General features: G+C 42.4%; 2 protein-coding genes across 4 annotated transcripts in view; one reads left to right on the top strand and one right to left on the bottom strand.

The window, feature by feature from the left end:
* Nucleotides 1-90: 90 nt before the first annotated feature.
* On the bottom strand, nucleotides 91-6,651 carry flt3 (fms related receptor tyrosine kinase 3). The gene is given in 25 exon segments (XM_029149513.3): nucleotides 91-737; nucleotides 739-861; nucleotides 985-1,090; nucleotides 1,222-1,321; nucleotides 1,421-1,532; nucleotides 1,608-1,730; nucleotides 1,829-1,944; nucleotides 2,065-2,174; nucleotides 2,255-2,405; nucleotides 2,503-2,613; nucleotides 2,705-2,809; nucleotides 2,918-3,050; nucleotides 3,126-3,235; nucleotides 3,319-3,518; nucleotides 3,620-3,725; nucleotides 3,809-3,909; nucleotides 4,018-4,195; nucleotides 4,287-4,431; nucleotides 4,584-4,756; nucleotides 4,937-5,067; nucleotides 5,198-5,309; nucleotides 5,405-5,523; nucleotides 5,615-5,766; nucleotides 6,283-6,362; nucleotides 6,499-6,651. Coding segments are annotated over 25 exon segments (2,967 nt in total). The 5' UTR covers nucleotides 6,527-6,651; the 3' UTR covers nucleotides 91-695.
* Nucleotides 6,652-7,030: 379 nt separating this feature from the next.
* pan3 (poly(A) specific ribonuclease subunit PAN3) overlaps nucleotides 7,031-14,192 on the top strand; it is a 10,605-nt gene continuing 3,443 nt past the window's right edge. The window contains exons 1-16 of one of the 3 annotated variants that reach the window (XM_029149518.3): nucleotides 7,031-7,182; nucleotides 7,263-7,689; nucleotides 8,579-8,700; nucleotides 8,918-8,990; nucleotides 9,072-9,142; nucleotides 9,289-9,433; nucleotides 9,659-9,876; nucleotides 10,073-10,177; nucleotides 10,263-10,320; nucleotides 10,701-10,862; nucleotides 11,100-11,216; nucleotides 11,351-11,452; nucleotides 12,309-12,474; nucleotides 12,720-12,807; nucleotides 12,925-13,064; nucleotides 13,387-13,516. In XM_029149518.3, the coding sequence (XP_029005351.1) occupies nucleotides 7,350-7,689; nucleotides 8,579-8,700; nucleotides 8,918-8,990; nucleotides 9,072-9,142; nucleotides 9,289-9,433; nucleotides 9,659-9,876; nucleotides 10,073-10,177; nucleotides 10,263-10,320; nucleotides 10,701-10,862; nucleotides 11,100-11,216; nucleotides 11,351-11,452; nucleotides 12,309-12,474; nucleotides 12,720-12,807; nucleotides 12,925-13,064; nucleotides 13,387-13,516 (2,037 nt within the window). In that variant the 5' untranslated portion in view covers nucleotides 7,031-7,182; nucleotides 7,263-7,349. The remainder of the gene's footprint in view (nucleotides 7,183-7,262; nucleotides 7,690-8,578; nucleotides 8,701-8,917; nucleotides 8,991-9,071; nucleotides 9,143-9,288; nucleotides 9,434-9,658; nucleotides 9,877-10,072; nucleotides 10,178-10,262; nucleotides 10,321-10,700; nucleotides 10,863-11,099; nucleotides 11,217-11,350; nucleotides 11,453-12,308; nucleotides 12,475-12,719; nucleotides 12,808-12,924; nucleotides 13,065-13,386; nucleotides 13,517-14,192) is intronic. The other 2 variants (XM_029149517.3, XM_029149516.3) reach the window with 2 other exon arrangements.

Raw genomic sequence — 14,192 nt, 5'->3', positions numbered from 1 at the left:
GTCACCTTGCGCGTAAACGCAGTAACTGCAGCACCGGTATGTGACTAAAAGAAGCACATTGGTCTTTGTAGAGGCCAAAAGTCACCACAATCACCAGTTTTTTTGTTTAATGTAAAATATATCGTCAATACAATGTAAAGAAAATATTTAAATGCATATAAAATCTGAGATGAAACTTTTTTGTTTAATGTAAAATATATTGTCCATACAATGTAAAAAAAATATTTAAATGCATATAAAATCTGAGATGAAACTGCTCGCACATATAAGAATACACCAAAATGCACATCAATACTGTATAAAAAACATTTCAAGGTTAAAAGCTGCCATGCAGCCGAAATAGTGGAAAACAACATGAGTTAGTTAAACATGTAGCTTGATTGTTTCTCTGCCTCTAGCTGCCCTAAAACTAAACATTCAGACATAATGCTTTAAAATATATTTTGCTAATATCTCAGCCATATAATGAAAATGAATGCTTTGCTACATATGTTAAATTATTGCATAATTCAAAGGCATCTAAAATATTTAAACAAAACAAAATGCACACATCGCAACTCTTCATTTCTGTATATTTCCAGAACAATAAACCATGTTTTAAGACTTATATATGAAATGTTAATGCCTTGAACAGTGATCGCGTACTATAGGTGGTTACTCCCCAACAGAAGCTTCTTCTCAGGGACCAGAGCGTCTTAGTCACAGCGTTCTGCTTTTCTTCTTTCAGTGGAACTGGTCTTGACAGTAGTCGTTGGCTGACCGCGCCTTGTTGCCGCCTTGCTCGGTCAAAGCGGAAATGTGTGCAATGGCTTGTGCGTTCTGGTAGTCGCTGCAGGTCTGGTCGAGCACGTTGTGATAAAGCTGAAAGAAGAAGTTATGAAAAGAAACAAGAGGTCACACCCCTCTGCTGCGAAAACCACTAACAGTGGTTTCATTAGGGGGATATCTTTTCTCATTGGACTTTCTCCTCCTGAGTGGACTCACCTTCTCCTCTCTGTCTGTCAGCTGGCTACTCATAAAGGAAACCAGTTTGGAGAATGAAGGGCGGTCGCTGGGATTCAAGTTCCAGCATTCACACATCATCCCGTATCTGTAAAACGGACAGACACAATAAAGTTCATATGTTTGAAATTAGTTAAATTAGAATAAGTCTTTTAGTATTTACATAAAGTAAACAGGCTAATGCTTTTCAGTGCATCTGAATTGTGGGAGATGACTTACACGGCGTCGCTGGCGTAGTAAGGATGCTCCATCTTGAATCCTCTCTCAATCAGTGAATAGAACGTGTGATCCACTTTCATCCCCGGGTACGGAGTGACGCCTAGAGCACATAGGGGGAGAACAATTCACCTTTTGGCTTCACACATGCATGGATTTTAAACGTATAACCGTGTATAGCGTTGATAGTTGGGCCGGCTACCGAGTGAGAAGATCTCCCAGAGCAGAACGCCGTAGGCCCAGACGTCGCTCTGCATCGTGTACATCCCCTGGAAGATGCTCTCCGGCGCCATCCACTTCACGGGCAAACGCACCTGGAGGAACAGCAGAGGCGAGCGTGAGGAGCCGCACGCACCAGGCGCCACCAGGCACCACGCGCGAGCACGTACGTTTCCTCTCACGACGTAGTTGGAGTCGTTGTTGATGTCCCGGGCGAGGCCAAAGTCACCGATTTTCACCATTCGGCCCTTCGTCACCAGCACGTTTCGAGCTGCCAGATCACGGTGGATGCACTGCAGACGGTCAGGACCAATATAATAAACAACGAATAATGACAGCAGTCATTAACGGTTGTTAACTGACAGATGCTAATGTTCTGCAGTGAGCTTACATTCCTGGAGGACAGGAACTCCATGCCTTTGGCCACTTGGAAAGCGAAGCTCAGCAGGTCATCGAAGGTCAGGGCTCTCAGTTCGTCGCTCTGGCCCTCCAGGTTCTCGTACATTTCTGGGGGATCGGTTACAGTCAGAGCGGCTCTGCTTCATTTAGATGCTTCATTTAGTCCAGAGTTGTTGAAGTGATCGCAGCAGGATCTGTGCGATAAGGCGAGAATCTATTTGCGCTGACCTTCATACAGGTCCATGTCGGCGGAGCTGAGGTTGAGGAGCGCGATTTCCTCCTGCCCCCTGGTGGTGGAGTCGTGCATGGGCACATAATTGTCTGCTGCTTCTAGGTCACTGAGAAAACAAACGGTGTGTAACTAATAACTGATTATTTATGTTAGTCCTGATGTCGGGGCCTGTGTTCACCGCCTCACCTCCTTCTGGGTTTCAGGTTTTTGTAGAGGCTGCTGAAGCGGTCGGTGTTGAACGCGTCGGTCACAGACTTGTGGTAGCGCTCGCTGCTGCTTTTCAGGTAGTTCAGCAGGTCTCCATAACAGCAGTACTGGAAAATTAGGTATATTGGTCCTGACGGGGAAACAAATAATGAGCACCTATTAACCAGTCTTCAATATTTTGATCAAAGCGATTCCCTGTACAGCTGCTAGCAGCAGTGCTCCTGCACCTGTCTCTGTGCAGGCACCGAGCAGGTTGACGATGTTGGCGTGGTGACCGATGTGAATCAGCATCTTCAGCTCTGACATCAGCGCCTCCTTCTCGACCGCCTGGTGTTTCTCTGCAGAGGCAGACAACACGCAAACCGCTGTACTCACCTCCTCCATCCATAGGCTGATTCTGCCCCGGAACGAGACACACAGAACACTGACCTTTCAGCATCTTCACGGCCACCTGGTGGGAGACGCCGGGCTTTTTGATTCCAAAGGCCGTAGCCTGGACCACGGTGCCAAACGCTCCAGAGCCCAGTTCTTCACCTACGGAGAAAACACTTGATTTAAATCTGACTGAAACTTGAAGCAATAATGTAGAAGTGTCTGTTAATAATTTAGGCCTTGATGAAGGTCTTGCGTGATAATTCCTACCCAGTTCTAGGTTCTCCCTGGGAAACTCCCACTTCATATCATATTCAAAGTCCTTGAAGTTGATGTAGATATAATCGTTGTCATTGGGGCCGATCATCTGGAGGATCTGGAGCTGAGGCTGATACTGGGGCTTCTACATAAAAAACAATGTATGTTTCTACAGGACTGCATGTGATTGCATGTGGATGCGACGCGTGTGAGTTCATACCTTCTTTTTAACAAAATACACAAGAATCACGACGACAACGGTCAAAACTAGTATCAGAAAAATAATGCTTGTTTTAAGCACTGTTTGGGTGTCGTGATTATTTGGAGCACCTATAAACGGAGACGTACAAACGTCAGTCAGTAAATGTAAAAAATCAAAAGTTAATGCTGTGATGTGACATAGGGCTTGTTACCTTTAACGGCCTGCAGTGTTGGATTAAAGATTAGAGTTTCGCACCAGGAGCCGGCTGAGTTTGTGACACAAAACTTCACCATATTTTCACCGGCCAGCTTTTTGCTCAGCGAGCTAATGATCGTCTTGTTGCAGCGGGCGTCGGAGTCCGTTCGAGAGGAGCCCGGAATCTGCTCCCATAAAGAGTGCGAGTCCTTACACCTGCAACGAGACAGGGAGCAGAGGCTGGAGGAGACGCGCATCGTAACGGGCAGATGGAGATCAGGGCGACGACGAGCTCTGACTTTGGACAGCAACTCTACCTGTGACCAGAGGAGCAGGACAGCCAGGAATAGTTAGCGGGCACGAGCCTCACAGTCTCATAGATGACGTTATCCTCGTCCTCCTTGAACCTGAACACTGCTTCGCCTGTGGCCAAACCAATTAATACTCATTCACACATCATTTAAATGAATCAATAATTAACTGTTTATTAATTAACATTCTCTTACCTTCAACGCACACAGATATGGTCTTTGTTTCCTTGTGACCTCCGGCCTCTAAATGTATCTTATAATCTCCTGAGGTGAGTGGACCACATAGCCTCACAGTACTAAAGAGATTTATATAAGTTTATGTGTATGAAACCCTGAGAACGTCACACTTGTTTAATCCAAAAACCTTGTGAAAAGAGCTTTGTGGGACACTCCAGAAGACCTACCTGTGTTTTGCTACAAATCTGTCCCTGATGCATTGAGTGATGGTTTTATCAGGAGCCTCCCAGGAGCAGTACTGGAGCACAGGGTGGTAGGAAACACGGGCTTGCAGACAGAAATCTGATGCGTCCGAAGCAGGAACAGTTATGTTCTGATCCAACTGCACAGAGACGAAACCTTCCGCTGAAGACACACACACACAGAACCAGTGAAAGAATATCAATTACTTCTAATGATTAAAGCCTAATATTTACACCAGACCAGCTGTACTAACCCTGCACGTGAACGTAGACAGACTTAGACTTAGTTTGAGTTTTCCCACTCCTGCAGGTGTAAGTGCCAGAGTCGTTCACATGAACTGATTTGATGAATAAGTAGAGCATTTGAGTGTCCATATGTGCACTCCTCTTTAAGCAGATCTGAGGGGAAAGTAAAATGTTTATTTTGAATTACTGAGAAGGATTAGTACTGTCTATGTTTGATAATTTGGTACCTTATTTTACATAAATGGAAAGTGTAAAATAACCTAAAATGGTTTAGGAAAAATCTCAGTTGACTATAATCTTGATACCTCTTTCTTCATTGAAGAGGGGGGATTCAGTATTTTGCTGTCCTTCTCCCACAGAGGGTCCGGCTGCTCATCCTCCAGTGGTCTTGTTTCTCGACATCGTAGCAGTAAAGACTGATCAGGTGTCACAGTTACATTGGAAACCTCCTCCGTGGTCATTTCATCTTTTTCTAAGTCTGAAACACAGGGCATCAACTTACAGGTCATATTCCATTGTTTGTTTTTTAAATGTAGTTTTATAAAAGTACATGTAAAGTAGCTAACGACATCCAAAACTAAGCACACTGCACGTTTTTTTTTATTCATAACATTGTCTACAGGATTTACTGAAGTCATTTGATAAACTATTTAATTACCATAGTCATATAGTTGTGAGCACTCTTGTCCCTCTGTGTTTTCAGCACAGCACATTGGCACTTTGTCATTATAGTGAGCACTTTTTATTACACTCTCATTCTTAAAATCTTTACCGTTCCCATCTTTTATGCTGTTAAAAAGGAGGAGAAGAAGAATTATTAAAGAACTCATACTGCGGTAACGTGTTGAGCAATGTTGGCATCGGTAGACAACTCTGTTGTTAGATAACACTCTGATTGTATGTATTGATAACATCTTACGTAAACCATGTAATGTTGGGTGTTGGGCTGCCGTTAGATGTGCACTTGACAGTAGGGGACCTACGGGGATGACCTACGTTCTCCAACATCAGCTGAGGCTTAGTGGGACGTTCTACAAAGAATAAAATTATTTATTCAGTAAAAGAAATAAGTTAGTTTCATGTAATAAGAACAGACAGGTTATTATAAGACTGAGCTGCTACTCACTTATAACAACAAGATGCACAGTCATTGAGGAACTGACTCCACTTGACACGCAATTCAGCGTGTAGTCCCCAGAATCTGCCTCAGAAAGCAATGTCGGGTTCAAGGAATGGCTCCCATTGCTGGTAGTTTAATGAAAAGCTCCAGTTCAGTGATTCTGAAAATATGTTAAAAGGACAAAGCACCTCAACAAATTCAATAGCATTCACCTACATTGACATTATGAGGTCTTTTCCTCTGATCCAGTCACAGACAGGGGATCCACTCAATCCCTCCAGGGAGATGCCGAGTTTCTTACCAACACATAAGGCCAGTTTGACAGAACTTGATGCATTCAGGTAGTCAGCTGGCACAAAATACATCACCTGAAAGCCAGAGATCCCAGTTTAATGACCAGCAAAAGGAAGACTTTGTGTGGTAGCATGAAAATATGCTGAATTTTATGTTTTATCAAAAATATTGATATCTGTAATGACAGCCTTGTTCTGTTCTGTAGTTCAAATTACCTATAAAATTGAAAGTGTATAGAATTAAAAATGGATCATAGAGGTGCTATGATAAAATCGGGTGGTTTACAACATTTGTTCTTTCCTTATGTTTTCCTTTCAACTATGTACACAATACGCTGCTGTCACAACAGACCCAAACCCGCAAATAGCATTACGTTTCGCAAACCTGCAGCCAAAATGTAGGTTACTGTTTATCCAACAGAATAAAATTAGTTGTTGGGTTTGTCAAATTCGAACACCTTTTAGTTTACATTCCTTTATACCCACTTGAAGAGAGAATGTAGTCACGTACAAAGTCAATTCAGTTACTTCTCAAAATAAAATTTGCCAAGTAACATCTTTTCAATTTTAACGTCGCGACAAAGTTATTACCTCGTGTGTGGACTCGCAAGTCTTTTGAGCTGTCACAGCCGCAGCTCGCGTCATCCAGTCAGCGCACAGCAGCAAAACAGCTTAAAAGAAGCACACTCTACGTTTAATCCCCGTGTTTGAACGGTAGCCAACTCAAACTTCACATTTAGAAATTCATTCGGATTCTGCAGAGCCAGCCAGTCAACAACAACTGACTTAAAACGCTGCACAACTCACCCGCAATCATATTTCCCTGACCCCGCATTGACGCGTTCTCTCAGCCTGTGTCACACAGTCATCTCTAGTCTATGATGTGCAAGTTGAAGGTGGGACGCTTTTTTAAACAGAGGAAATTATGACGTTGCTCGAAAAACCTGCAGTGTTTACTGGAGCGCATCTGTTCTTAGGATTGTTATGAACGGTCATACTTCACATAAATAGGGGAAATATGTCATTTGCATATTGCTTTTAGAAATAAAAACGAAATATGATCAGCCACATATTTTATTATCGCCTTCACCGTTTATTCTAATGTTGTTTTAGATACATATAAGCTGCATTGTACATTTATATAAATATTACAATAGTGTGCTGTTGATTCAACAACTTAATTCAATAGAGACAGAGTTTAAAGGTGGAAGAACAGACTGAACATGGAGTAATGCTCCATCTAACTCCTCCAGTCGCGTTAACTCCATTCTCCGTCTCCGAGCGCGTCTACTTCGCTCCGCAACTCGCAGGAGGCAAACTTAAACACTTTACCCACAATGCAAAGCTATGCTAGCCTCCTTAGCGAAGCAGCCTGAAAAACAACAGGCTACTTTGCGAAGAAGGCAGCTGCATGGATAGCAACAACAACCAGCAGGATTTCACGCGTGCAATGATATTTTCCTAAACCATAATGTACCCGACCCTGATAATGTGAGTAAGGTTGTGGCGCACGTTTTCTTCAGCAGCTGAAGTTAGATTTATCCGTTCATTTAAGGGGAAACTGTTTGCAGGCTAGCTGGCTAGCTCGCTAGCTATCTGCGTCTCTCTATGTTTGAGTGTCTTCCGGCAGCAGCGGCGGCGGCGGCAGCAGCGGTGCCATGAACAGTGGACTCCCAGCTTCAGCCGCTCCGCTCGGGGGTGCCGGGATACCCAGTGTCAAGGTGAAGTTCTGCCGATACTACGCGAAAGACAAAACGTGCTTTTATGGAGACGAGTGTCAGTTCCTGCACGAGGATCCGTCCATGGCGAGCCTGCCTCTGCACGGCAGCGGCGGCAGTCCCGTCCCGTTGTCTATGGCCGGGGGTGGCGGGACGCCAGCTGGGTACTCTCTCGGTGGCTCGGCGGCAGCCTGTCCGGGCAGCGGCGGGGCCGGTGTGTCCAAGAAGAGCGAAGCATTAGGGCCTACAGGCACGTCCCTGGAGGGTCAGCTGTTAACTAGTGAGTAATAACCAAACTACGACGAGGGCTTACGCGGGGGAGCTAAGTGTGACTTTACTTTTGGGCCTTGCGGGACTTTGCAAAAATTTAACCCGAGGATTTACCGAGGCCTCATTTACACCAAAACAGCGTCCACCTGCCCCGAGATTTCCAAAGCGAGCGGCATGGAGCTAGCTTTAGCGCGTTTTGTTCTCCCGATACGTTTCGTGAAGAGTTTTGTTACACATGCTTGTTAACGTTAATACACGCTGCTGCAGCTCACATGGCGGAGGCCTGTTGTTGTTGCATGACAGCTGTGAGTGGGCAGAAACCCGCGACTAACTCGTTCACGTCAATGTAAGCGAACGCTGCTAATAGCCAGCTAATTTTAGCTAAACAAATATTAAATAGTCTTATTAAACGCACGCGGACGAGCCTCCCTTTGCTTTACATTATACAGTTTTCTCACTAGCACTAACGCCGGAAGTTAAACTTTAGTTAAATGTTGTTTATGTCAAAAGCGCTGTTGTTTAGTTTTGTTTGCTAATACTAGCCTAGCTATGCTAGCTGCTCACAGGGCATTGTTTTTGCTTTTGTGCTGTCGCGTTTCCGCTATGTAAATAAAGTCTACATAACATTTACACGCAACTTAATGATATATTCACTTTAACCACACACCGTAGAAAACAATAATTGTTTGCCAACTATTTATCAAACTGTGTCTTTGTTGATACCTGTCGTAGTAGCTTACTATGAACTGTTTACATAGTTTGTGATGTGGTTTTTGAATAGCCAAGCAGCCTTCTGCACTACTAATATTAACACCCCAGCTTTGCCTCCAGGCCTCCTAAATTACACAATTGCCACTTGTTCTATCAGGCTGGTGTCTAAACTTTGGTGTCTTTTACAGTCCCAGGGATGGAAGGAGCAACCCTGAGCGATGCCAATCTGACCAACTCTTACTTCAGCAGCAGTTTTATTGGTGTCAATGGGTTTGGCAGCCCAGCAGATTCTAAATACTCAATGATGCAGGTAGGGGAAGCAGCAAAAGATGCATGTCATCGATTTATTCATACAGTTTTACAAAAACAGATTCTATCAGTGTGGTCATACACCTTAAAAAGTAAACTACATTAACCATTGAAGGTTTGAATGAACTTAATCATTCTGTACATATATAAAATCAATATTGGGCCATAATCTGTTTATAAAAATTCAATAACTTTGTTTTTGATACTTCTCTCTGTAGCGAATGACGACCAGCAGCAGCTCTCCCAGTCTACTCAATGATGGTGCCAAGAACTTCAGCCACAGCACTCATGGTAACATTGCTGCAGTAATCGCCTCTCATCCACTGAATATAGAAAGCAAAATTGCTCATGTCCACTGCTGATCCTCCACAGATCCAGTTAACTCCCCAACATCGTCATTATTCAGTGATTTTGGTGCTCTTAGCATTTCCCAAAGGAGAAAGGTGAGCATCACATGCTTCTTGGTCTAGACACAAGACATTTTTAAAAGCTCCCTTAAGTCTAATTTCTTTGGTTTGCATCTTTGTTATTATTGCTTCTAACAAGTGGCATTTGGTATAATAATTGCACTTTTTTCTTGTGACACCAGACTCCTAATCCAGCAGCAAGTGAGTTCATCCCTAAGGGTGCTCCACGCATGGCCACGATGACTCAGTCCAACGTTCAGACCTTCCCCCTGCCACTTTGCCCTCACCCCGGCCTCAGCAGCTCCGCAGCTGCTGGACTTGCTCCAGGTGGGTTTTAAAAACAAGAAATCCCTGTGTTGCTTTTTCGCTTCCTTTTCTGCATAACTGTTTTGCTTTACAGATCTTTAAAATTATATAGTTTAGAAGAGTAGAACATTCCTTCTATGTAACACCATATGCCCAATTTTAGTTTTCAGATACTGTACTCATAATTTTGATAAGTGCATTGTCTTTTTTTTCTGAATTGTCATGTCATTTTGTCTCAAATGTTAGGCATGTCTTTGTCTGCGGGTTCGTCTCCTCTCCACTCTCCAAAAATTACACCTCACACCTCGCCTGCCCCTCGTCGGCGCAGCCACACCCCAAACCCTGCCAACTACATGGTGCCTACCACCGCATCTGACCAGGGCACTCACATTATCCAAAAGGAGACTGTGGGAGGGACCACCTACTTCTACACAGACAACACCCCAGCACCAATGGCTGGGATGGTATGTGATATCTTTTTAGACTCGGGAATAAACTAGAACTTGCAACATTATACAGGAATCATTGTAAAACCCTAAGTTATTACATCAGCCACATTTGATTGCTATTATAAAATACTTAAATCATTTAAAAAGTAATAAATGTAAGATTTAGTTTCAATTTCTTGGTAAATAGGAAGTTGTTTTGGTTTCATTGCAGGTGTTTCCTACTTACCATATTTATCCCCCCACGGCACCACATGTGGCTTACATGCAGCCAAAAGCTAATGCCCCGTCCTTCTTCATGGCTGATGAGCTTCGACAGGTATCACCCACCCTCCCCCACTCTTATCAAATTTATTTTCTCTGTTCATAAAGTCTGATGTGCTGCACTTTTGTTTATATTTCAGGAGTTGATAAACAGACATCTCATAACCATGGCCCAGATTGACCACTCAGAGAACCCAGGTAACTGGAGAGTTGTTTAGTAAATGTTGAGCTTTTGACAAGAGCATTGAAGTTATTTGTTGTTCTTCACGAAAATACAAGCCAATATAGTTTGTAAAACAAATGCAAAGTCTGTTGTGGAGTTGATTTCCTAAATCAGTGTGGTGAAATAGAGATCTTTTTTGGTCTCTTGGGTTTTGCCTGCTTTTGTTTTGATTTTTTTTCTTGTTTATTTTTAGAAAATAATGAACAAATTATACAATATGCAAATCCATGAAAATCATGAACTTTTGATTTGGGTAGAATCTGGTAATGGTTTCAACCTAAACTGTTTCACTGTGTGCGTCTGTCTGTACAGGATGATGTTATTTTAATGTTGAAACTTCTTTGGCTTCTGGCAGATGTACCGTCTGAGGTGGATAGCTACCACAGTCTTTTTCCCCTTGAGCCTCTCCTCCCACCAAACCGCATGCAGAAGACCAGCAACTTTAGCTACATTACCTCTTGCTACAAGGCTGTCAACACCAAGGATGACCTGCCTTACTGCCTGAGGAGAATACATGGTAACAAAAAATTTTTTCACATTAGCAGAACACAATTACAAATTTACAAAAGTATGTTGGATATTATTACTATTCAGATAATGGGGAAAAATAAGGAGCACACTAAGAAATGACTTTTTTTTCTAAAACAGCATATTAAGAGTATATATCTATTTCATTCAACCATTCCAAAATGGTATATTTATTTTTACAGTCATTTTTAAATAATTCCATGTGTAATGTGTATCTTGTGTCCAGCTTTTCGCCTCGTTAACACCAAGTGCATGATGCTGGTTGACATGTGGAAGAAGATCCAGCACTCAAACTGTGTAACACTGAGGGAGGTCTTCACCACTAAGGCCTTTGGAGACCACTGTGAGTGTGCACAGCATGATTAGGATTTTGTTGCTCAGCTGTCTTTCTCAGACTTAATATTATCTTGTCACATCCAAAATGTTGTCCTTAATAACTTCTGAGATCTAACACTTGACATCCTCAATTTGCCTTAGCGTTGGTCTTCTCTTATGACTTCCATGCGGGTGCAGAAACGATGTTCAGCAGACACTTCAATGATCCAGCAGCAGATTCGTATTTTACCAAGAGGAAATGGGGTATGTTACTGTAGTCTTCCTCTTTCTTCTTTTCCTCTGAAAGAGGCCTGGCATTGCTGCGAAACCCCTGCCTTTCTTTGCTTCACACATTTTAAGTTAGATTATTTATTGGTTCATGAGGTCATTAGCCCAGGGTGTACTTGCATTTGCATGTTTCCATTCCGTGTGGTTGTGCTCATGTGTGATGTCTTAGACTGTGTATCAAACCACTTGTTTTTCTTTCTTTTTTTTTTTGGTTCTAATTTTAAAGATCTAATAAATTTCGCTTGGGTGTTTTAAGGCTTCAAAGGGGATTTAAGTGTCTGGAGTTTATAAAGCACCTTAGAGTTGGTCTTTAAATGTCTGTGCAAGGAAGATGCGCAGATTTAAAGGCAATTGTGGCTGAAACTGATCTTAGGACAGGTGTCCTACTTACAAGAATCTAAACAGAGGAAGCAAAACTATTCAGACCATGGGTGTATTTGTATCAGTAACGCTGTTGTACAGTTATAATCCAATGGAACCAGACCATGATTGCAACATGCATTTGTCTCTGAAGTGACCTTTAGGTCAGTTTTAAAATTCTCAGTGTGAGTTCGTGGGTAGCACTCTTTCTCTCAGTCTCATGACATGATTTGACTTTGATGGCAAGTGTTACAGCATGTTGCACATGGTATATAAAGTTTTGCAGAGACTGTAACTGTCAGGGTTACATTTTTTTTTATTGTAAGCTTTTCTTTCTAGAAATAATGTCAATGCTGTTTCACTTCATAGCTTTCAGAGTTGGTTTGTGATAAAGATAAGATGGCTGAGGAAGTTGTTAGTTTAAAATTACTTCAAACCAGTTTTTTGATGAAGCATTTGTGTGTGTGTCCAGGACAACACGAGCCTCCCCCACCAAGGCAGCATGCAGGTCTTCTCCCCGAGTCGCTAATCTGGGCCTACATTGTCCAGCTCAGTTCAGCCCTCCGCACCATTCACACCGCTGGCCTGGCTTGTCGTGTCATGGACCCTAGCAAGATTCTCATTACTGGCAAAACGAGGTATCTATGCAAACGTCTAAATATAAAGCATAATATTTAGTGGGTATATAAAGGGTTTTCATCAGAAAACCAATGCCAAAAACTATAAATGGAGGTGCACATAACTGCATGATTATCAGCTGCCATCTTATAAGATGTATATTAAAAGTGCAAGAGTATCTTCATTACTGACCTCTTATTCAAAGACTGTGGTTATGAACACTCTTCAGAACAGACACTAATGATGGCATCTTCTTTTCTTGTAGGTTACGGGTGAATTGTGTTGGTGTGTTTGACGTCTTAACATTTGATAACAGTCAGACCAATCATCTTGGTCTAATGCCGCAGTACCAGGTACTTTTATATGATGATGCTTGTTTGCGACCCTCTGTGGTCAGACCTTCTTTTTAATTGGTAATGTATTAAACATTTGTGCTTTGGTGGTTTTTTTTCTTTTGTTTTGTCATGTAGCAAGCAGACTTGGTGTCTCTGGGGAAGGTGGTGCTTGCACTGGCGTGTAACTCCCTGGCTGGGATTCAGAGGGAGAACCTGCAGAAGGCCATGGAGCTGGTGTCCATCAACTACTCTTCAGACCTCAAGAACCTCATCCTGTAAGAAAGAGATAGGGTTGTGGCCCAGAGCAGTATGTTCTTTCCATATCAGTCATCAGTAACTGGTTGGACACGTTCTGAATCCTTTGGCACCTGACTTAGGTCTTACACAATGACTTTGTAACGGTATAACAAGGTTTTCTGAACAGTTTCTTGTTCTCCTATTGCAGATTGATTGCTTAATGTTTCCTTTTCTTCAAACCACAGTATGTGGTCCTGTGTTTCCATGGTTCTTGGTTATCAAGAAGTGACATCTAAGATGGATATTTGTTTTCTTCAGTTTATTTGAAGGTAAACACACATTTTTTTTGTCTTGATTCAGGTATCTGCTGACTGAACAGTCACGTCTGCGCAGTGTCAATGACATCATGCCTATGATTGGAGCCCGGTTCTACACGCAACTTGATGCATCACAGATGAGGAATGATGTTATTGAGGAGGACCTGGCTAAGGTATAAATAAAAGGTGTTCTATTCATGTTCAGAAACTGTATTTGTATCAGACAGTGAACATAATGATAATCATGTAAGCCTGGTTTACGTGCGTTCGTTTCATACTTATGGTCAGAAGTAGGGCATTGGTTTATTTGCCAAGAGGGAAGTTTTCTGCACATAGTGTTGTACAATGTTGCATGCTCCTTGCAGTCATGTCTTGAATTTAGTTTTGTCATATTGGTGTCAATGTGTGAAATAGCAGACAGTCAATTTTTCTCTCTCTCTCTCTCTCTCTCTTCTTTGTTCTTGCACTAACATCCACTGTACACACTTACGCTACACATCAGTATAACTAGGTTTGTCTCTTCTGAAATGATAACCAGTAGGTATGAGTTAGATCTATAATGCAAAACAGAATGACAACAACATAGGTTTACACATCAGCTGAAATTAGTGCAATGCTGAAGGAAACGGGGTTGCATGCCATTTTACCTGGCTGTGAATGTGGGGACTGAACTGTTTCCTGTGTGGCAGTATGTACCCAGGTGTGGCTTTTTAGTGGCAACCACTTTTAGCTGTACAATAAAACCTCTTTCTAATAAAAGAAATTGATGCAGCAACATGTTGTTGACTCTTAGAAAGGAGGAAATGTTTTCTGGAACCTGTGAGAAAACGCTTTACAGCACGGGCAGAA

The sequence above is a fragment of the Betta splendens genome, chromosome 4 (assembly GCF_900634795.4).
Source record: "Betta splendens chromosome 4, fBetSpl5.4, whole genome shotgun sequence".
NCBI lineage: Eukaryota > Metazoa > Chordata > Actinopteri > Anabantiformes > Osphronemidae > Betta > Betta splendens.
Note: the sequence above shows the minus strand (reverse complement) of the source record. Positions and strands in the feature narration are given on the sequence as shown.